The sequence below is a fragment of the Bemisia tabaci genome, chromosome 9 (assembly GCF_918797505.1).
Source record: "Bemisia tabaci chromosome 9, PGI_BMITA_v3".
In the NCBI taxonomy this organism is placed as follows: Eukaryota; Metazoa; Arthropoda; class Insecta; order Hemiptera; family Aleyrodidae; genus Bemisia; species Bemisia tabaci.
The window spans coordinates 33931925-33955016 of NC_092801.1; the positions used below are offsets into that span (position 1 = coordinate 33931925).

General features: G+C 38.4%; 1 protein-coding gene and 1 long non-coding RNA gene across 4 annotated transcripts; one reads left to right on the forward strand and one right to left on the reverse strand.

Annotated features, from left to right (window-relative positions):
• Nucleotides 1–2861: 2861 nt before the first annotated feature.
• On the reverse strand, nt 2862–13254 carry LOC140225490 (uncharacterized). 3 transcript variants are annotated; one of them, XR_011900565.1, is made up of 3 exons: nt 13151–13254; nt 10915–11077; nt 2862–3188 (listed from the first exon to the last, which is right to left on the reverse strand). It is a non-coding gene; the product is annotated as an uncharacterized lncRNA (long non-coding RNA). The 3 variants fall into 3 exon arrangements; XR_011900566.1 differs by lacking the exon at nt 2862–3188 and adding an exon at nt 3196–3951; XR_011900567.1 differs by lacking the exons at nt 2862–3188; nt 13151–13254 and adding an exon at nt 12647–13140 and having other exon boundaries at nt 9686–11077.
• Nucleotides 13255–13623: 369 nt separating this feature from the next.
• Nucleotides 13624–19055, forward strand: LOC109030395 (RNA-binding protein squid). Its single transcript, XM_019041338.2, has one exon. It carries the CDS (start codon nt 13823–13825, stop codon nt 14600–14602), a length of 780 nt encoding a protein of 259 aa, XP_018896883.1. The 5' UTR covers nt 13624–13822; the 3' UTR covers nt 14603–19055.
• Nucleotides 19056–23092: the final 4037 nt, after the last annotated feature.

Genomic DNA, 23092 nt, shown 5'->3' on the forward strand with positions numbered 1-23092 from the left:
AATTCGAGCAGCTCCCTTACAGGTCCTAACCCCTCCCGAACACCTGTCACCCCCCGGTTCCCCCAAAAAGGCGGCGCCACTGGGGGAACTATTACTGGAACTTCCATTGAAATAGTTCGCTGGAAGAAACTTTTATACCCGGAGTTCCTTCTAGGTACCAACCGCCAATATTTCGTAGAGAGAGGTGAAATGTAGAGATTTAGGTCCTCATAAAAATCCAATTCCCACAGATTTGAGGAAAAATCATCATGCAGGGTGTCTACTAAAACAGGCGGGCCAAAAACTGTGTCCGTGTATAACTTCATTTAAGAGAGTGGAGGAGTTGGACGTAGGGGCCAACCCTCCCTCTGTATTGTTGTAACGAATAAATCCTTCGCCTACAACGAGATGTGCACGCGGATTGAGAGGCGTCAGAGAGATGCAGGAGCCCATCTGGAAGTCCGGCACATCCTTCCTGGTAAATTTCGTACAAAGGTGCTACGGTATCCGTATGGATCGGATAATCTCGCATTTGTATATCCGAGAGAAGGTAACTTACAGAGTGGAAGAAGTATCAACGCTACCAGGTGCAAAGAAAAGCGTTAACCAATTTGTTGCTTCGTACGCTGATGTTGCAATTTTCTTGAATGATCGGTTCCCCCATGGGAGCGTTATCCTCTTCAGCGAGAACAAGAGGACAGTACTTTTTCAGTACATTCCCAAAAAATTCAGTATCTCCTCAATAGAAAAATGTCAGTACTTTTTCAGTACCTCCATTTAACGAAATTCGAAAAATTTCAATTCCTCGCTCAAATTGAGACAAAAATTATCAAAAAATGAAAAAAATTCCGGGCATTCTATGGAATTTCCGCACTTTTTCAGTACTTCCGAATCCCCCTTAAAAAATCGGTATTAGTTCCGGACTTGTCGACGCCCTGTCATGCCAAACGAAATGAGAACGATGATTTTTCAGGAATTTGCATAACTAGTTGTGTGTGAATAATAACTTTTCTTTAATTTTGTTTGAATTCTCCTTGGAATTTCCTTCCCTGGCCGAACATACACCCATCGACCCTAGCCCTGATACAGCTGAGCGCGGGAGTTCAAGGTGGGGAGGATGTTGAGGATTAGGTTCAGGAGATGGCGCACCGTTGTTCCGCTTTTCGCGGCCCCCTTCCACTCCGTGAAAATCGAGCAGAGGCTCACATCAGCGTGAGCTTCCCGTCAGTACACGAAGTTTGTAGATATTCATACATTGCGATTGGAAGTCTAGATTTTGGGGACAGTCAGGCTACGAAGAACTTGTTTGTACTTTTACAGTACCTCCATTTGACGAAATTCGAGAAATTTCAAAGATTTGAATTTCTCGCTCAAGTTGAGACAAACATGATAAAAAAATGAAAAAAATTCAGGGCCTTAGGCGGAATTTCTGCCCTTTTTCAATACTTCCGGACCCCCCTTAAAAAATCGGTACTATTTTCGGACTTCTTGACGCCATGTCATGCCAAACGCGATGAGAACGATGATTTTTCAGAAATTTGCATGACTAGTTGTGTGTGAATAATAACCTTTCTTTTGTTTAAATTGTTGTTTCTTTGTTTAAAAATTAAAAGTTTTTTGTTTTAATTTTCCTTGGAATTTTCTTCCCTGTCCGAACATACACCCATCATCCCTAGCCCTGATACAGCTGAGCGCGGGAGTTCGAGGTAGGGAGGATGTTGAGGATTTTAAAAAAAAAAAAAAAATAGAATATTTATTAGTTCTTGCATTTGTGAGAGCTTCCAGTATTAAGTACCAGATTTTCATTATTATTTCGCTTTTTATTTGGAAGAGTATTAATTTATTTTCTTGCAGTGATGTTTCCAACATCCAATTTAATTTTTGATCTGTGTTCAATCTTCAATAAGAATGTTTTCTTTATTAGTTTTTCTCTTTTTTTTTTACTTTTTCTGTCAATAGGTTTATGCTGATGAAAAACAAAAGGCTATTATTGTTTGTTGCCGCTATTATTTTTTAATCCAGAGTTATACGTTCAGGGGATGGCGCGCCGAAGTCCCGCTTTTCGCGGCCCCCTTCCACTCCGTGAAAATCGAGCAGAAGCTCACATCAGCGTAAGCTTCCCGTCAGTACACGAAGCTTGTAGATGTTCATACATCGCGATTGGAAGTCCGTTGCTATCCGATAGAACCCTTCGACGAAGAATCGAACACCTGAAATTCGAAAGCGGGATATTGCATGAGGTAATTGATGTGATGGGGATAAAGGTGGAAACCATGAGAGAGATTGAGAGTCCTCATAAGAATCCCATTCTCACAGATTTGAAGAAAAATCATGATGCAGGGTGTCTACTAAAACATAGGCGGGCCAAAAATCAGTACTTTTTCAGTACATTCCCAAAAAATTCAGTACCTCCTCAATAGAAAAACTCAGTACTTTTTCAGTACCTCCATTCGACGAAATTCGAAAAATTTCAAAAATTTGAATTTCTCGCACAAATTGAGACAAAAATGATCAAAAAATGAAAAAAATTCCGGGCATTCTGCGGAATTTCCACACTTTTTCAGTACTTCCGAACCCCCCCCCCCCTTAAAAAATCGGTACTATTTCCGGACTTGTCGACGTCCTTTCTATTTCCAGGCGGACCCTCGAAGAAGAATAAGAGACCCCGGTCGGCGGCACCACAACGGCAGGATGTCGCGAGCTCACCTCTAGATCCGAAATCACCCGGTCTTCTCTTGTTGACACCAAGAGTATGTCATGCGGAACGAGATGAGAACGATGATTTTTCAGGAATTTGCCTAACTAGTTGTGTGTGAATAATAACCTTTCTTTGTAAATTGTTGTTTCTTGTTAAAAATAAAGTTTTTGTTTAATTTCCTTGGAATTTTCTTCCCTGTCCGAACATACACCCATCACCCCTAGCCCTGATACAGCTGAGCGCGGGAGTTCGAGGTAGGGAGGATGTTGAGGATTACGTTCAGGAGATGGCGCACCGTTGTCCCGCTTTTCGCGGCGCCCTTCCACTCCGTGAAAATCGAGCAGAAGCTCACATCAGTCCGCAGAAGCTTCCCGTCAGAACACGAAGTTTATAGATATTCATACATTGCGATTGGAAGTCTAGATTTTGGGGACAGTCAGTCTACGAAGAACTTGTTAATCGGGGTCCACCGTTGCTTTCCGATAGAACCATTCGACGAAGAATCGAACACCTGAAATGTGAAAGCGGAATACTGCGTGAGGTCATTGATGTGATGGGGATAAAGGTGGAAACCATGAGAGAGATCGAGAGATTGTGTCCTCATTCTGGACGAAATGTCAATAACAGGAAATACAGAATACGATGTTTCCACTGGCTCCTTGGTCAGGTTTCTCTCCCAAAGCGTACCGGTATAGCTACACACGCTTTAACTTATACCGATAGCTGAAATTAACAGCAGATGGAAGCAGACTGTTGCGTACTACTTTACAGGTGACTCAACGAACATGTTCGTTATTTAATGTTTCCGGAATTTTTCCCGGATTCCAGGGTTTCCCGTCACCCGGTCACGGTTCCCGGTGTAAAGAGTTCAAAGCCCTCCCGCCAGATACTTGAGACTTGCTGTTTTCGGTTTCCTCCGCCAACAGCGCGCAGGCGGAGGAACCCGAAAACACAAGTCAGGCCTTCAGCCATTCCCGTTCCTGGATCTTTTGTGACCGCGTCGTGAGATGTAAGTTGTTTATTGAAATCAGCCCTTCGAGGCTGAATCTTCGTTCTCTCCTTAGTTTTTTAGTGTGTTATGATTTGTGCGGTCTCGCGTGGAGGTTGGACAAGTTAGAAGGGTTCCTCCTAACTCCGTTGTTCTTTCTTTTTGATGTCCCACCCATCATCCCTTCGGGACTCCGGTCCCAAGAGGCGGCTTTTCCCCTAGCGGGAAAAGTCGACCTTTACAACTGTTGCTTTCCGATAGAACCCTTCGACGAAGAATCGAACACCTGAAATGTGAAAGCGGGATATTGCGTGAGGTCATTGATGTGATGGGGATAAAGGTGGAAACCATGAGAGAGATTGAGAGATTGTGTCCTCATTCTGGATGAAACGTCAATAACAGGAAATACGGAATACGATGTTTCCACTGGCTCCTTGGTCAGGTTTCTCTCCCAAAGCGTACCGGTATAGCTACACACTTTAACTTATACAGATAGCTGAAATTGACAGCAGATTGAAGCAGACTATTGCTTACTACTTTACAGGAGACTCAACGAACATGTTCGTTATTTAATGTTTCCGGAATTTTTCCCGGATTCCAGGGTTTCCCGTCACCCGGTCAGGGTTCCCGACTCAGGTTTTGGACCACTTCAGGAGTCCAAGTTTGAATTATAGTTCATATTTATTTCTTTAGTAATTAATTTCTTTGCATCTGCGATGGGTAGTGTAATTCCTATCCTCAGAACTTTATTTGGACCTTTGCGTGACTGCGAATAGCCAATCATCTTCCGTTCTAACAAAGTAAAGAAAGCCACCGAAATCGAAGTTTTGCTCAAGCTCAAGTTTAGGACCACTTCAGGAGTCCAAGCTTGAATTACAGTTTATATTTATTTCTTTAGTAATTAATTTTATTGCATCTGCGATGGGTTGTGTAATTCCTATCATCAGAACATTCTTTGGACCTTTGCGTGACTGCGAATCGTGGCTATGTTGCCGCTGACATCATTGTTTATGATGTGACCAGAAATCTAAGCAGACTCATTTCTGCCAATAAAACCTTTTAATAAAGGTTTAAACGAACGGGTGAAACAGCCCTTCCTATAACTTTCGTCGATCCAAGAAGTCTATTATTATGGGGATACGATCCTATGGGATCAAGCACAATATATCACATCTTACCAATTAACGTTCAATTCTAAGCTCATGAGTATAAACAATTTTGAGTATAAACAATTTTTTTCATAAAATAAAACTTCAATCATCACTTTTGCGGAATTCCATGAATAATCTTGAATGATTACAGCTTGCAGTTGATGGCGATAGGCAGACTAACTGACCTTCTTTTCTCTAGATACGTACTTCCGTAGAGCTGTATCTCCCCGACTTGAACCCCCCCCCCCCCCCCCCCCGAAGAAGAACCCCGATTAATGAACACTTACCCCCGACTTTTCCTCCATAACGCTGGAATACTGGAACGTAGGTTTTTATTTTGATGGGCGATTGATTTGGGAGTTTCAATTGTTGAGAATTTTAGAGCTGCGAGTAGTCTACACATGTATCTTGACAAATCAAGATAGAATCAAAAATTAGCCTCAGGTCTTCACGCTCTGCCAACAGGAAATGGCAGTGAAGATGGAAGGGCAAGGCAGCCAGGACCTCTCAAGCTGGAAGAGGAGCTAATTTTCCATCTTTGCGACGGAAGAGATTCACCTATTATTCAAGTTGGGGGATGTATTCTACGATGATTTCCGTATTTTCGCTAATCTAATGACTGCCCAGCCGCAACGGATACAACGAAGTGTGTTTGTTTACGTATAGCTCCGCAAAATTTACCGCGGACTGTCTTAGCAACTTACGTAAGCCTGGCGGGTGGATGAACGACACCGTCATCAACTGTTTTTTAAAAACTGTGAAGCAAATACCCGATGAAATGGAAGTGGCCTCGACATTTGTATTACCGCTACGGCAATTTATTTTGAATAAAATCTTGATGAAGAGGGAATAGTACAAAAAACGATATTTGCTGTGTTATGCCTGCTGGCCCCCAGGAAGGAATCGGATCAGGAGAGGAAGGAAATCTTCAGCTACCCGGCTCGTTGGTAGGACTTGATAAGACTTGGAGAGAGCCATGGAACTACATTCTTCGAGCCCTCCGAATTTTCCATTCCCGGCAGTAATTAAATTTGCCCCTTAAGAATACGAACATTAACAGAATTAACAATTTATAAGTTTCTGCGTTTTTAAAATATCATGTTTTAGGCCGCGGATATTCTCGACCCCCCCCCCCCCCCTCGGTTACACAGCCGCTCACCACTTATCTAGTGGGTCGAATGATCGGGAAACTTCAGTACACATACAAAGTTTAAAGTTCAGATGATTTTTGACTTATTTAGTTTATTAGATTTTCATTAATATGGTTATTAGAGTTTTTTTTATTAGAGTTCTTTATTAAGTGCAGCTTAAGTAGGATACAAGCTGACCAAAATCAAAATAAAAAAAAAAAGAAAAAGAGAAAAAAATGCAAAATGAGAGTGCTGCTTTTGAAGCTACCTGGCTGTCGTTGTTACGTGTTCACGTGAACATGAAACTTGTTTTCGCGGAGAAGTTACTTCGACAAGAATTCAGACCAGGGGACCAAAGCGATTTTTCTGCCCCTATGGTTTCTTTTGTAATTGTTTCATTGACTGTAGTCTGTGACAGCCCAACGATTACCAAAACAGTATCAAAGAGCACTCTTCGTCCAGGTACGATTTCAACATTCTTAAAAGCCGATTTTTGAAATAATAATTTGTGTTCAAAATATGAGCCATTCTTACTGGGCTTTGCAAAGCTTCCCAGCGTTCAGCGCTTTGCCACCAGTTTTCTATCCTCCCACAGCCACTTAGGGCGTCGACGCTCCCTAATTTTGTGTGACAACCCCCCCCCCCCCCCCCAGTCACCCCACTTTTTAAATTTTGCAATTTTTTCAAATGTAGGTATAAAAAAAATCGGATTTAGAACAAAAATTACAAACAAGAAAAGGCAAAAAAATCTCTCATTTCCTGAGAGTTAAAGTACAGTAATTTCCAATATTTTCGTCTTTCGGTGTTACTGGATACAGCACCTTTCATTAGTCTAGTTGAGAGAGAAACCAAACACGCAATTTGGCCTGGTGCGGCGCGGCGCAGAGAGCAATGATGACGAGGACCTAAGATGAAAAGGAGAGGCCTTTGGGATAGGCCCTCGACGCACCGGTTAGCATGAAACACATTAGCGCCTACAAGACTCCCTGAATACTCCAAGCATTGGGTCTAACGTAATGTGGTCAGCAGCGGTTGGCGTGAAACGCATGGCGCCTACAAGACTGTAGGGATACTTCACGCGATGCGCCAAACGCAATGCGGTCGGCGCGTTGGCGGAAATTAAACGTATTAAATCACATTCATGTTTATTCTTCCATAATTTTTTCGTTCATTTCTTAGAAATTAAAGACCTTGTCCACACAGAAATAGGTTTACAGAACTTAACTTTCGCGCGAAGTTCCGTGAACTTTTGATAGTGTTGACAGGGCTTACACAAAAAATGTGCCCAACATGAATAAACGCGTCTTATGCATATCTCCTACTCCGGCACGTTCACTTGATGCTTTGTATAGATGTTCACTGGAAAAAAAAAACACATTGGATCTTAAGTCCAGACTCTTAAAAAAATTGAAAAAAAAAAGTACTCTTGATTCAATCAGATTTAACCAAGCCTCTTAATTTGAGCGGATTTCCCTTAGATTTAAGCTTAAATCTGATTGAATCAAAAATGTATGAGTCCTTTTTCTTGTCAATTTTTTCAAAAGTCTGGACCCTAGATACAATGTGTTTTTTTTTTCCCAGTGTTTCAAAACGAATGAGAAGGGGTGGCAACATACAGGCGGCCCATGGGCGGCAAAATGCAGGCGGCCCATGGACGGCAAAATGCAGGCAGCCCATGGGCGGCAAGTGGGAAAATCCGGCCCTGTTCAAGAGGTTACCATCAGGATCTTTGGAGGAATTACAATTCCTCACTCTGGAATTGTAGAATATTTACTTTCCTGGATGAAAAATTGGGTAACACATTTATAAGAGATGTTGGCATCTCAATATGAAACCAAGAGAGGAATACTCTGGCGATTTTAATATTTTTATTGTTCACTTGACGACAAAGTATTATATTACGATGAAGGTTGCTCTAAGGGAGCTGTATGGATTAATGTTGCAATGTAATCACGCAAATTTTTCGACACTCTTCCAGCTTGGATTTGAAACGATTAAGTATAATATCACAAAACAAAAGAAAAAACAATTTGAAAAAACAGGCAAGTACAAAGGTCTAATACAAAAGCAAGTAAGAAAGATAATTTCTTTTATTTGGCATAGAGAAAGAGGCAAAATTAATATGTAGTAACTGGAAGAACCAGAAATATTCACTGTTGACTAAGTGAAATAAAAAACTTCACTTCGCGCATTTTATTAATATGATTTAGATAGACTCCGGTAAAGTTCTTCACGGTCTAAGTGTTCACACCGCCAAAATTCAGCCTTCACTCGGGCGAATAGGCAAACCGCTGGAACGCCGAATTGCGGTGCGCGTCTAATTCCGCCGTGATTCGCAAAGGGAGCACTAGCACTGCGAGCTCCATTTTTCGTTCGACCGATTTTCCAAGTTTATTTGACTACTTATGACTAACTCGTTCATCACTTTTCACAGCCAAATTTAATTTCAGAAAAGCTAGAGAAAAGTGAGCAAGAATATTTTATTCAGCTCAGAGCGTGTGGCAAAATTGGTACATGATATCTGGTAGAATAGAACCAGGAATATGCATCGGTGATAAAATGAAATAATAAAAAAAAATTATCTCATTTTAGTTATTTGACTTACTTAGATAAACCATGGTTTCACAAACCTGGGTTCAGCAAAGTTTTTCACTGCTGACTTTCTTCTTCTGTTCAGCAGACGATCCTGTATATAAAAATGGAGGCCTGAAAAATATTAACTGAACCAGGCAAGATCCAGTGCCATCTGCAAATATGTGACATGTGATATTGTGATATGTCCAACAGTTTTAAATACTAACAACTTCTACTTCATAGCTCAGGATGCATTCCTTTCAGTTGAGGTCCCTAATACCCTCATTCCCTCAGAAACCTTGGGCTTCTGTAATCAAGGAATGAGTTTATCATTCAAATTCGATGGTCAAAAAATTACTTCAGATTTTGATGACTGTAATAGTAGCACTGAATATTTTGCCATTGCCTGTAAAGGTCAGATATTGAGTGTATTTTCGACAGCATGAATATTTGTCAGCACCGTCAAAAACAATAATGAATCAAAATAATTGTCATCCTATCCCAAGGCAAACGCAAAAAAAATAAGTTGGTTTCACGTTCTCTGGGAGGAGAAATGAGCCTTCAAAAAACCACCAAATGTGGTCATATGATTTGGTTCAGTGCTGGTTAAAAAGAAAATTGCGTTGACATAAAAGCAGACTTATATTTGCATGACATCACTTGATACGTCATGGTGTTTCTCCTGATCCCTGCATTGATTGCTTTTGACATCATGCAACGATGCAAGAAATAAATAGCACAGCAACACGCTATTGAACAGCAATTCATCATGCATAACAACTTCGGTGCATGAGTGTAAAATAAAATTCTGAACAGTTCAAAATGAAAAACCAGTGAAAATTAAAAACCTGGCTTTGTATTTATTGCACAAACAGTGCCTGCATTATTTCTTTCGAAAAGTTTGTGACAAAAGGAGTTTTCATCATTCTCACGATTAAAAATTATGATGTCAATGCAAGATATTTAGCAGTCCTACCTTCCAAATTTGAGTTAAGCCTTGTAAAATTTTGTTGGCTAAAATGAATGGCTACTATATTATTAGCTTTTGGTTTGATTTCATCATTGGCTCCGTATGAGCCAATGCAAATTCAGAAGCAAAAGTTCCGAGGATACCTCCTGCAGGTTAAGAGGATTTCATCCAATACAATCCCCACAAAAGCGAAAATTCTCCTAAAATATTCGGCAGTCTTTATCATGAGCGTCCTTGTGAAGACGCAACAAATAATTCATACTAATGTAGAGGAATACTCAAATAACTGTAGGGGTGTGATCCGGATCACAAATGGAGTGAAAACTCACTTGGGTATAAAGCTGCTATGCTGTTCTTCTTCTGCAGTTTTTATCCCGAAAGCTAATTATTGGAGGTATGAGCATTGATGCACCAAAACTATGGTTTTAATGGGCAATATGAAATAATAAATAAACTCACACAGTAATTCAATTGTCGCAGAACAGCAATTGCATTAGAAGAGAAAGGTAGCTCATAACGAGTAGCAGGGAGCAGTTGCTATGGTGCTATTTGTTGAAACATTGGCAGCTTCGCAGAGTTTTTGAGCATTTCCAGCAAAACAAAAATAAATTATAGCGTTTCTGGTACCTACCTTAAGCTGTACAGTTGTTTAACTCAACATTTTTCATGGTGAAATGGTAATGAATTACTGTTACTTTCAAGTGCTTTTTTTCAGAAGCAGTGGTCACCATTGCTTTCGGCTACAATGTCTCATTAAATACATACCTTGAATAAAATACCTCGTTGCATAAATAATCGAGTAATGTTGAGTGATGAATCAGCCCTCATGATAACCCACCGTTTCGCGATGTGAGTGTAAATACAGCGTCTAATTAGTTTTGGGTTTAAATGAGTTTTATCATGAGACAAGTAGAAGCCATGGAGTGGTCAGAAGATCTGATGACAGGATACTCAGATCCCGAAATGACCATCGTCATTTTAAAAACAGAAAGATAACCAGATCAGGAAGAAAAGGTAAAAACAAAAATTTTCGAAGAAAACATCAACACGAGTCCCGATAAAACTGGGAAAACTTTTAAAATAGCATAAATAATTGATTGTTAGAGCACGAATGCAAGAATTCCATTTCAAATAAAAATATTGTTTAATCCGTGCCTTTTGTATGGTGTTCTTGACTTGCTGCATTATATGAATGCAAGGAAAAGAGCTCCCTGCTGACAGCTCAATATAATTCTCTGTAGTAAAAGCTACAGCATGACCCATTCCCCTTTTGTTTTTCAAATGCGACTGTTAACATAAATGGAATCAGGATAAAGTTACATGGTGCTTGTAACCTACAGCATGAAGCTATGATACTCATCCTGAACTGTTAAAGCATGATTTCCTGTTACCTTAAAAAATATAGAGAATAATAAGAAAATTACCACTGTCTTCTACTCCATGACTTGACCACAATGTATGTCAGGCTGAAAATGGAAGGATTCCTCCAAGAAATTAAGTCCAGTTCATTCTCCAATCCATATTCAGCATTCGAAAGCAAAAGCTTGTTTTAACTTGGTGGGTGGCATACGACGCTCATTGTTCGTTCTGGTGACAAAAAAAGAGGAAGAGGAAATTAGTTTGAACAAGAGATGGACATCTGTAGGAAAACAAGGTGACACTTCGAGAGCATATTGTGTACTGATAAAGAGGCCGGCAGAAGATGGTAACGGGTGATCTTAACTTGCTCACGATACATAATTCAAAATGATAGAGCTCACACATCGTATGATGAGACAAACGTGAATCTCTGATTGGCTCTGAATTAGCACCACTCAACAGGTTAATACATGCAGTCCACCGATGATTGGTGACATAAACAATACTTCGACGTTTGTCTCAACATACGATATGCTAGCTCTAATAAAATGGATTAGGAGAAATGCATTACATTTAAGTAAGAGTATCAGCGATAGAAAAGAATTTAATATTTAATTTTCACTGGCTGAAATCAAAAACTATTGGTGCTTCCATGTACCTAAATCAATCACAGTTAAGGGCAATAGGCTTTTGAACTAGGATTGATTTTACAGAAAGAATTTCACTGCAGGAAAAGCCGTGACACTATCTTCTGGGCCTCTGCCTCAGTGATATTGGAGACTCCGGAAAATTCAAGTGAATCAGAACTTTGAAATAAAAGGCTGGCACTGAGTCAGATCAATTAATGGGCAATGTCTGTTGAGAAAATTTATTCTTACTGAGAATTGCCATCAGAAATAAACCTCTTGCATGGGTCAGAGATGTGCGATTTAAGTTCTTATCTTGATGTAAAATTCTGCAAGGCAAGTGAGTGGGCACACTGGTTATTTCCGGGACAGACTCAAAAATCTGTCAAAACTAAGACCATAGTGATGATCCTCCATGCTGCAGTAAGTGTTCGTCTCTAAACCTATTCGAATTCTCCAAGCCCTAATAAGAGGCAGATACATTAAGAGGGTAACAGAGATTCCAGACATGGATTCCTCGCATCCGGTAGGAAACTTGCAAAAGTATTTGCTCCTGTGCATGGATAGTTTAGCGTCACATGGAGTTGGACTCTCAACATAGCATGAGGGATTCTCTCCGTCACAGCATCAACTGTTGAAACTTTTTCGGAGTTCAAAAATTGTGACTGAGAGGACCTATTAAATCATTAAATTCATCACAAAATTTAAAATAAAAAGAAGAATTCAATTACTAATTCCTAATGCATGTGAGAGCTTTGATGTATTCAGCACACAAACATGTAAACAACGAAGTTAGAAACACTTGAGTAGACGTGTTTAAATCACAAGATACGATCTCCATAATGACATGGACCCTATTATCCATGCACTTACAGGGGTCTCAGAATCCGGGTTGGAGTGGAGATGTTCCTCTCTAAGTTGAGAAGGAGGAGAAATACTGTTATGTTACTGGTCTTTCAAGAACGAAATTAGGGTACTGAGTCCTTATGACGCCATACAATCAACCGGTTGTTCGATCATCCGTTGAGAGCCGCCAAGGCACTTGTGTCACAAAAATTAAGAGTTCCACCCTGTCAGTAACATGCAGTGAAAACTTTCTTCTCACTTTCACATTACCTGGAACCCTAAGGGTCTATGGGTAAGACGAAAACAGGCAAGGCAAACTACTGACCTTCTATTCCGCTATCATCACATCTGAGGATTCATTGGGCAGCTAGGGGGCATGCAAGTGAGCAACAAAATGACAGCACAGGCTAAACGAAGAACATACAAGAGTGGGATGCATGTGCTGCATTCCAGTTCAGTACAGTACAAAATGCTCAATCAGTATCATACGTGTACTTCATCAATCTCAGTCAACGGCTGATCCGATAGGTGTGATGGCAACGATCCTCAGAGCCACGAAATATTGAATCAGGCAGCCTCGACATGAGCAGAGATACATTAGGGTGAAAAACAACGAAACAGAACAAAAGCTACCAAAATTAAATTAGCTTCGGTCTGATAAGATAATGTTAAAATGCACAAGGCCGGTGGCCTTGTAGAAAGGACGCTGTGATGGGTCCCGAAATTGACAGGCGGCAGGGTACAAAAAGCCTGAAAATCTGCTGAAACAGTAAGTAATAACTGTATATGAACCTTCTTGCGAACAATTACAGATAATATAAATACTTACATCTTGATTATATCCAAGGAAACGCTGCGTCACGTGTAAACCCACGCTGTTAACGCTAAATGCCTCTAGGAAGATGGCGTCACCGGAAACAGGAAACAGGAAACAAAAAAATCCAATATGGCAGCACCAGGCAGCACAGAGTTTCATCAGACTAGAAGGAATATGTCTCATTCATCATCGTTTAATCGATGCTAGCCTTTTCCGGTTCCTTATGGTCATACGTGTATGCAGCTCGCACAACACCAGTTGCTGTAACATATTAATTTATTTCGATGAGTTGTGAATTTTGGATTATCAAGTCGCATTATTTGAGGAGAAAATGTTAATTTTATACAAATTTTGTTCCGTTACTTATTTTTTCACGAAACATAAACTGAAAACTCGAGAGTAATGCTGGCTTGTTATTTGTTGGGTACGCCGAAATCCATTGGGAACATACCTCTGTGCGTTTTATTCCCTTGTGAATTTTCGCATTTCCCTCCATTTTGTTTATTTTGAAAATACCGTGTCCATTTTTGCGGCGTCTTGAAGTTTATCAACCTTATCTATCTTGTTTTGGTAGTTTAATTTCGCTTAGATAATACCTGACACTCTAGAAATATTTGTGCTCCAATTTTCCACACATTTGTGAGTTATTTACGATTTGATCTCTCCTGCCAAAATCTGTGAATCATGGCTGAAGCTAACGGACGCGCGGCTGGACCGGGTCGTGATGATGACAGAAAGCTATTTGTCGGCGGCTTAGGTCGGAACACGTCAGAAACCGAAATCAAGGAATATTTCAGTCAGTTTGGAGAAGTAGAAAGTGTCAATATCAAAATGGACCCAGCAACTAGGCTCCCTCGAGGATTTGCCTTTGTCGTCTTCACCGATGCCCAAACGATAGATAATCTTCTCGCAGCTGGTGATCACTACATTGGTAACAAGAAAGTGGACCCAAAGAAAATCACCAAAAAGGTAAACCCTCTTAAGTGTAAAATATTCGTTGGTGGATTGACCTCCGAAATGACGGAGCAGGAAATTAAAGATCACTTCTCTCAGTACGGAACCATCACCGAGTTTCAGCAGCCTTTCGATAAGATGAAAAACCAGAAAAAAGGGTTTTGTTTCATCCAGTTTGACGATGACTCAGTAGCGTATCAAGTTCTGAAGGACCCAAAGCAAGTCATTAGCGGTAAAGAAGTAGATGTTAAGAAAGTCAAATTCAACCCTGAGACGATGGGTGGAAGAGGTGGCCGTAATGCTGGCTACATGCCAAGGGGTGGAGGCTATGCGAATTCCTATGGCTACACAGCTGCTGATTATTATGGTGCTGCAGCTTATGATGGTTATGGTGCATCTTATGCAGGTTATGATTACAGTGCGGTTGGTTACCCCGGAAGTTACGGAGCGCAAGGTTATGGTGGTGGGAAATACCGGGAAAATCCGTACAGTCGGCATGCACCTTACTAGTTGAAATTTTCTCTCGACTGATTTGTCCCAAATCAATCAAATGTATTTGTATATTTGTTTGAAAAACCCTAATTCTAAGCAAGTGCGATTTCACACGGAATGGTTTTACAGTTAAAGCAGATTGACTTCGCACACTCACAGTATCGAGTCGGATAATAGAAATTATTTTAGTCAATTAGTTGTATATATTGCCGTATAATATGATGAAAGATGGGTTTGACCCTTCCTGTTTTCTATCTCATTTTTATTAGGGTAACCTGCTACAGAAGTAGGTACTCTCGCAGATGGAAAATGGACTGTCCAGCCCCATTAGAGGGCTTTTTTTTTATCGCGGATCAGGGTGGATCGCAGTGGATAGCACTGGATCGGAATCCTGAGCGATCCGGACCGATCCAAGTGTTCCAAGTGATACAAAAATCCAAACTTGGAATTGGGTTCGATTTGTTATTGTTTTGATTTTTTGGGGACGGCAACTTCCTCGCATTAGGTTAGGATCACAGTAGATCGCGAGCTTGCCCCACCTTGGAAGAGCGATCCAGCGTTCCACCCTGATCCACCTGGAATGCTTGGATCACGCTGAGGAACGGAATAAAAAAATACCGATGTTCATCGCGATCCACTGCGATCCGCACAAAGAAAAGCCCTCAATTGTCCATACAGTTATCTCACAATGTATTGTGTGGATAGTCCATTTTTTGCTTAATTGCTTCTCCACGTAAGACAGGAATGGGAGCACCTGCTTTTATTCTAGGTTACCCAAATCCCTACATAGTTTTGAGGCTTTCAGATGGAGGTTGCTTCTGTTTTTACGCATACACTATGCATATTTGTGTCAATCGCCAACCCTACCTACGGAGACAGGCTCTAAAGACATAATAATTTCTCATGTGCTTTAGCCTGAACTCATGCCAGATAAGTTAGCAGTTGTTTGCAATTACCGTCGTCCTACAGCCACAGAGGATTGACTGTAGGCAACGGTGTTGCCGGGCGCAGGAATGTCAATCAGTCTCCTGTGTGCAACGGTCAGAATTAAACAGCTGCCAACTTAACTAAAATGAGTTCTATCATGATTCTGACGAGAGCATTCTATTAATAACAGGAATCCAGCTGCTCTTGAGGAACAACTAATTTTGCAAAATATTGTGAGAGCAACCGTGTTATTTTTGAAATCAAACTGATGCTTCACAATATATTAATATCCCAGTTGCAAGTAATGTTTCACATTTTCATCACTGGAAAGAAAATTCTAGCTGGGAAGCATTGTTAGTTTTTGATGCTCTTTTTGTAGACTAGTGATGAATCCTCAAGATTTTCTCTAATTATTGTTTAATTCAGTAATGAACTCAAACTTTTATATTATTATTGTTCAGGAGTTGTATTGATTTCCTCAGCTCATCATATTGATTATTTTGTCTTGCTGCATCTAGCAACTGAACAGTAAGAAGATATTCTTACAATTTGCTTGTGCAATTGAAATGTCGAGTTGTATCTCAGCTGAAGGAGTTAAACATTTTTGTCCTTGCTGAATTTTATTTGTATTTGTACCTTCACAACCCTAGACTCTTGTGTCTTTCTATTAAAGATTTTCTACATCTGATCAGTGGTTCAATTTCACCCTTAAAGTTTAGCAGCTTCCTCTATAGTGGTAGACAAATTTTTTAGCAGAATCAAAGATCTTTGCCCTAGCCATGATAGAACGTAAAAATGTCTAAGGAGCAAAGATGCAAAATCAAGACCATGCTGATCTTCTTCTCTTGCATGGTTCTGGGTGAGGTTGGAACATTTCTGTTCAATTTAAGACAACTGTTACTTTCATTGCATGTATCTTCATCAATAATGAACCTGACTTGGATAACACCTCGATAACAGTATGTTGTATAGTCCGAAACCTCTGTCCGTTCTTAAATTTAAATTATTTTCATCTATATATTTGCTTGTCAATTTTTCCCCTATTTGCACAGAATGTTTTTTTCTATTTCCCATCTTTGTTTTCAGAAAAATTTTATTAAATGTTCAGCATTTTTGTGATTTTTCATTATATTTGCACTAGTTTTTTGATAGTTCGAACATATATTGTTAAAAAATGTATTTAAAAAAATAACTTTTCTTCAGCAAATTCTCCTGCTTGATTTTTGCTCAGCATGCTTTTATGAATACCTTCCGTTGACATTTTCTGAGTGGAAGTTAAGTTAATTTATTCCACCAAAATATTTCCATGAATTGTTAACTTTTTTTCTCAAATGAGTTCGTTGGTCTCTTATTTTGTTGAAACTTCTTAAACTCACCTTGCCTCATTAAGTAACGAAATGTTGTGATTTTTTTTTTACAAGTTCTGTCCGATCAGTGATTTTTGTGAATCTTCAGATTTTTCTGGCTAAGGATGAGTCGTTGGTTACATTTTTTGCACTACCATAATATTTTGATGCCATGAGCATTTAATTTTCTCTTCCGTTCCTTTTCAAAGCCAAGAGAATTGATTGATCTCCATCTTTAGCTGATGTTGTTGGCTTTTGATTTATTTTCTTTCCATTTGACAAAGCTAAGAAATGTTGAGTAGAATCAGACCCTTTCACAACTCTCCAAGAAAGAAGCCTCATTTATTGGAGAGAATTCATTTTATAGGAGCTGGTAGACGTGACTGCAACTTGAAGACACATTAACAAGTGTTCATTCCACTAACAGGCTTGCTGTATGAAATGTTAAGGAAAGATTACTGAGATTGAAATGGTATTTTACCATCATCAAACTCAAATCATTTTTGTAAACAAAACTCTAGTTAACTTGTTTTAATCAGATTTCAAGTGAATATTTGCCCCAAAAAATGTGCCTTTCTTCAAAACCTCTATTTCGACAGACTTTAACAGAAATGCATCAAATTGCAATAAGTTTGAACTGACGAAGAAATGAAGTTTTAAGTTCTATCTCTCCATTAGGCTCAGTATTAAAAACAAAGCTTAGCTCCTCTTTTCTTGTTACAAATATTGCTTCTCCACTTAGTATTTTTGATTAAAAAAAAAAAAAAAAAGTTACGATTATTTAAATTCGAAACTACTCCTAACTTTTTTTTTTATTTTTTCAAAATGCATTTGGGGGCATTTCTGTTAAACTTCGCTCATTTTTACCAATGTCGTTTTAATTAGAGGACTCAGTAATTCTGCCAGACCTGTTTGTGACAAAAATGCTATGAATAGGGCCCTAATCTCTTGAGAGAACATTTTCTTTAACTTTTTCCAAGGGCTTAAACCATCTCTGTCTACAACCTAAGAATATTGCTCTTGGAACTTCCAGATACATATCTCCTGCAATTTTTGAGCTTTCCGAGTTCGATTTTTAGATTTTCTCCCTTTTCGCTCATGAAAGAGGTTAAGGAAAATGTCCTCCCGGAAGATATAAAGATATCTTGCTTCATCATATTATGAAATAAACGAACTCGAAAAATATAGAATTGAGTAGTAGTTGTAAGAAAATTTACTGCATTGTCAATTTCATCCTCATGTTTCACAAAATCAATCTGAGGCAGCATACTTCAGAAAAATTAGTGTTGGAGTAGTTGCACATTGTGTTTGTTCACCAAGTGAATCAGTGCTCGTGTGTTTAAGCTGCTCCAGTGTTGAAGTCTCTGGGAATCCAGGTCGATTTTTTCTCTAAAATTAAGGTGCCAAATAAGCCACGCCACTTTGTTATATCTACCAAATACCTGTAAGTGACCTGTAACGGTAACCGAAATATTTATTTGTGAAGATCTCTCTACCACTAGGTGGGCTTGTGTTTTATTTTCAGAGTTTCGATGATATCTTCAATGATTAAGAGCAAAAGTAACCCTAATCCAGGCAGTTTTTTAGAAACACATTCTATCAAAATGCCTAGTCACTTTCACTGTTGACGTTTCACTTTCCTGTATTCTTCAAGTTACTCACCTCAGAGTTTGAACTAATGTAATAATGTCATTGAAATTTAGTATGTGTTGAAAACATCATTGCTCACCTAATCTCTCATCACCTCTTCAAATCATATTCCACCAAAACTCACTTCCTCTCTTTTTTTTCTATTTTGTCTCCTTGTTTATATCATCTTCTGTCTTTCTCTTTAACTTTGCACCAAGTGCAAACTTCTACCAAGAGCAAATTCATGTAGCGACGATGTTGATATGTTACCTACAGTAACATTAAATCTGCAGGAGAAAAAGTCTCTATTTTCCCAAAATGTTTTAAGTCCAAAGTTGTTTTTGATCGATCTCTCCTCCTCTTTTCTCCCCTGATTCCCTAGTGTCAAACCTCTCATCTGTTGAACTTAGAGAAATTTTGTGAATAACGTTTGTATTGTTACGTGTTGTAAACAATTCCTCTGTTCATCTTGCTTGTCAAAAAATTTCAAAATTGCTGTCATTCCGTCTTGTAATTTTCTGTTTGAAACCAATCATATTTTTTAAAATAAAACTATTTTATGTACGAAAGTCTCTACTTGTACGTTTCGCCTTTAATGATAGTGTCTATGACCTTGAGGAACTCGGTAGTTGTAGGGTTTATTTAGGACAAAAGATACCCAGGATGATCAGAAAATGAAAAATAATTATCAGAATTGCAAGTAAAAGGTATGAAATGAAATAAAGAATGACTTATTTACCTAAATTTGTATCCAAAGAAATATCAAGTGTTTGAAAAGAGAGTGAAAAGTGTGTGGAAAGAGACCTGGCAGCCTCCAGGAGAAAATTTTTCTTGACTGCCTGCAATTACTTTAAACACATTCTTCAACAACCCAAGTATTTTGTCTCAGAATTTCTGGAATAATATCCTCTTCAATTTTTGAGATTAAGAGTCAAAGTTACCAGACTTTCTCCCTCCATGCTTTTGCAAAAAGTTACGAGAAATTTTCTCCTGCGAAGAAATCCCTCTCACAGATCTGATGACAACTGCCTTCTTTATTTAATTTTTGCCAGAAGTCATTGAAAAAGATCAAACAACTTAAGACGTGCAAAAGATGGGAGAGCTGTAATCATAAATAAAAAAATGCATCTATTTTTAAAACTTTAATATCACGAAATAAAAGTGGTGATAAAAACAGTACAAAACATACATTACAATATAAAAGGAAAATAACTAGATGAGATAGTAGATGAAAGACTAGACTTAAGACAAAAATAGATCTGTAAAACGATACTTTAAATAAATTGTTAAAAAAATAGGCTTGAAAGATTCACTAAAAAAGACATTGATCTAAAAGTAACTCGAACGGTAGGTACATCAGAGTTTTATTTACTCAGACAGAGGACATTACCTGTTATTGATTTTCCACATGACAATAAAATGTGGGTAATTAGTCCAGAGACTCACTCTAAGAAGATATCCATGTACAAATTTTAAAAGAAATTCGATTTGAGGTGTAAAGCATCTCTTCAAGACCTCAAATTTAATTGGCTACTTATTAAAATAACACTGTCACCACCTATAATCTTGCGTCAAAATTGCGACCAAGGAATTCGATAATTTTATGGGGAGACAAGTGTCAACTGGAAGCACTTTAATGGAAATCATACGATGATTGTAAGAATGGACTGCATTAAGCAGAAAAGAACTAAGCCACATCAGCTATTGCCAAGGTCAATTGGGCAATTTAATTTTTAGAACATAAGGAGTTGTGCAGATTTTTATGCAGATTTCAGTGAATTTTGACACAGCACAATGCAAACTCCTTGAAATTTTCAAAGGAATCTGCACAAACGTTCTCTTGTAATAAATTAAATTGCCCAATTAAATTTAGCAATAGCTCATGTGGCTTGGTTCCTCTCTGCTAAACGCGGTCCAAATGTGACCGTCCACAGGAAAGAGAACCTCAGTCCACAAAAATTCAAAACAGAGTTATCTAAACCAGATTATAGAGGAGAGTCTATGAAAATTTTTGGACATAAAACACCCAAAAATCTAAATTTAAACCAAAGTTAAAGTGGTTTGTAGATCATGGTGTTCAAAAAACATAGTTTCGAGTAAAAGCAGTTGAAAATTGTATTCTGCCATTTTAAGGACAGAACATTAGTGGATTTAAATGCAACCTAGTGCCCTTAACTGGCCCTAAAATTATTTCCCACATCCATCTCATTCTTTAGGACACTATGGAAAATTTTCTGTTGACATCTCAGATTCCGATTTTTCGACTCAACTTGTCAAAAACCGCTCTGCTAAAAAGTCTGCCTCCCATGGGCAGTCACCTATTGTAATAAACAAGCCAAACATTCATCAAAAAGTTGGCTAGATGAGGTTTATAATATAAAGAATTCTTTGAACTCCACTACAAAGGAAGAGTGCCAACTGTGGAATGTTTCATAGAAAGGAAAGTACTGCAGATGAAACCAATGCATACATTGAAAGCTTTAAAGATTATTTGTTCAAAAGGAAGTTGAGGGTCTGTAAAACTTAATTTTGATTATTAGAACCCAATGGAAGAGCGAAGCAACGCAGTAAGGGGTGAACAGCTTTAATACATCTTGATAAATTTTTGAGGGTACCTATTCTATGCTGAAGCTTATTTTGGTTCCACAAACAAAAGCAGCGATATTCATGTGTAGAAACGCATTATTTTCAGACACAAACAGACTTTATTAACAGAGACATGAAAATCACTTTGACGTATCTGTTCTTGCAGGGTGCCTACGGGTAAGTATGTTCTAAAATCCCTACTTTTTAATACTTCCCAAAAATTCCTCTTTACCAAGGTTTCCTAAAATCTTTGCTTTTTCCTTGCCTTTTTCACGCTTTTTTTCTTCCTTGAAAAACCTTTTGAATACTGGCGAGGACAGATTTTTGCGAAAGATAAGCACATTCGGATTAGCAGAGTTAGATGTAGGAATTGTAAAGGAATGAACTAAATAACCCAGAATCTAACTGAGAATTTGCAGGAACGTAATATAAAAAATTATGTACAAAAATCGCGTACCTCCAAAGTACCTGTAGGTTTATCGCAAAAATTTTGAATCACTTAAGCAAAAACATCCATACGTTTTCCATACTTCTGCACGGACCTTTCGACATCCCTACTTTTTCAGTGTATCCATACTATTCTCTAATGATAGACACAATATTCTTCCCTATCTTCTCTTGTGTTGGCAATCATTCATTATTTCTTTGCAAGAGGACTGTACAATGAATCGTAGGCATGGCACAGAAGGAGGACTGCATTAGAGAGCTTACCAGAAAAAGATTGAAAGGAACATGCCGCACACTGTCTTTCAATTTAGGTAGAACCTCATGCTGATCAAAAACAATATTTTTACACTTAGCTTTGGGTCAAACTAAGAATCCAATTAATTATTTCATGTCGTGACAAAAGTCATAGTTGGGAGGATCAGCGGGTACAGGCGGAGGCTCTTGAGGAATAATAATCCCCTCCGCATCTAGTAAACGTAGCTTTATTTCCATGGATAATAATGTGTCCAAGTCATTTTCCGTTTCTTTACTCGTCATTTTATTACCTGCAAAAATAGCACACATATTAACAACAATGCAATGTAAAATAAGTCATCAGTTAAAGTCTACAAGTTGATACAAACTGCAATAATAACCCAGCTGTAAAGAACACGAAATCCTAATTTTCGTGCTGGGATAAAATTTTGAGTAAACTGAATCAGGAAAAAAATGGGATTTTTTGAAGGACCAGTGAGCAGATTTTTACTATATTGGACTCTTGAAATCTTTGGATGTGTTGCATTCATTCAGCTACAAATATTATGAGAGTCTGATTTTATTATTGGTTTTACCCTGAGAGGCAACATGCAGGTTTCAAGAATATCGTTTTTTATTTGTGACTATCTACAAGAAACAATTTATGTAAAATAATAAAATATTTTTGCTTCAAAGTAACTATGTTTTAGTCAATGCCAGCTTTTTTGGCGTCCTTTTAAGATGTTAGAAATAAGAGTCCAACATTAGATAATCCTGAGTTCAGGATCAAAAATTTAAATTTAAGTTGGAAAGAAGTTTTTTTAAACACATTATCTACTTGTCTAGAAAAAATTATGGTACAGTTTTCAGTATGCAAATGATAAATGAATAATCCGCAAGAAAAAAAAAACCTACTTTCCAATAAATCTGAAATAGAGACACCAGCACTACTGCTTGGATGAAAGTTTACTAACATTTTAGCATAAATATACCTACAAAAGTCACACTGTATCCAAGTTAAAACAGTTTGAAGTTTGCAGTTAAACACACATAATTTTAGAAGCATTTAAGTATGGAGCTGCCATGTACAAGTTATAAGATAGTTATGCCAAGTAGTTACAAGATGCAAGAAAGCAGTTCATAAAAAATCTCAAATTTGATTTTTCCACCAAACCTCTCAACTGAAAACCTGCGAAAGCTTAAAATGGCCTCTCTTTATGGTGTTTCAATATTTTAGGCTTGTTTTAAACATTTTTTTTAAATTTTACGTTTTGTTGTGTTTGCAATTTCAAGTATGACATTTGTGCATTATCAGGAATCTCATGTCGCTATATGTATG

What these genes read in the sequence shown, in the direction of transcription:
- LOC109030395 (XM_019041338.2), top strand. Translation starts at nt 13,823, where the DNA reads ATGGCTGAAGCTAACGGACGCGCGGCTGGACCGGGTCGTGATGATGAC.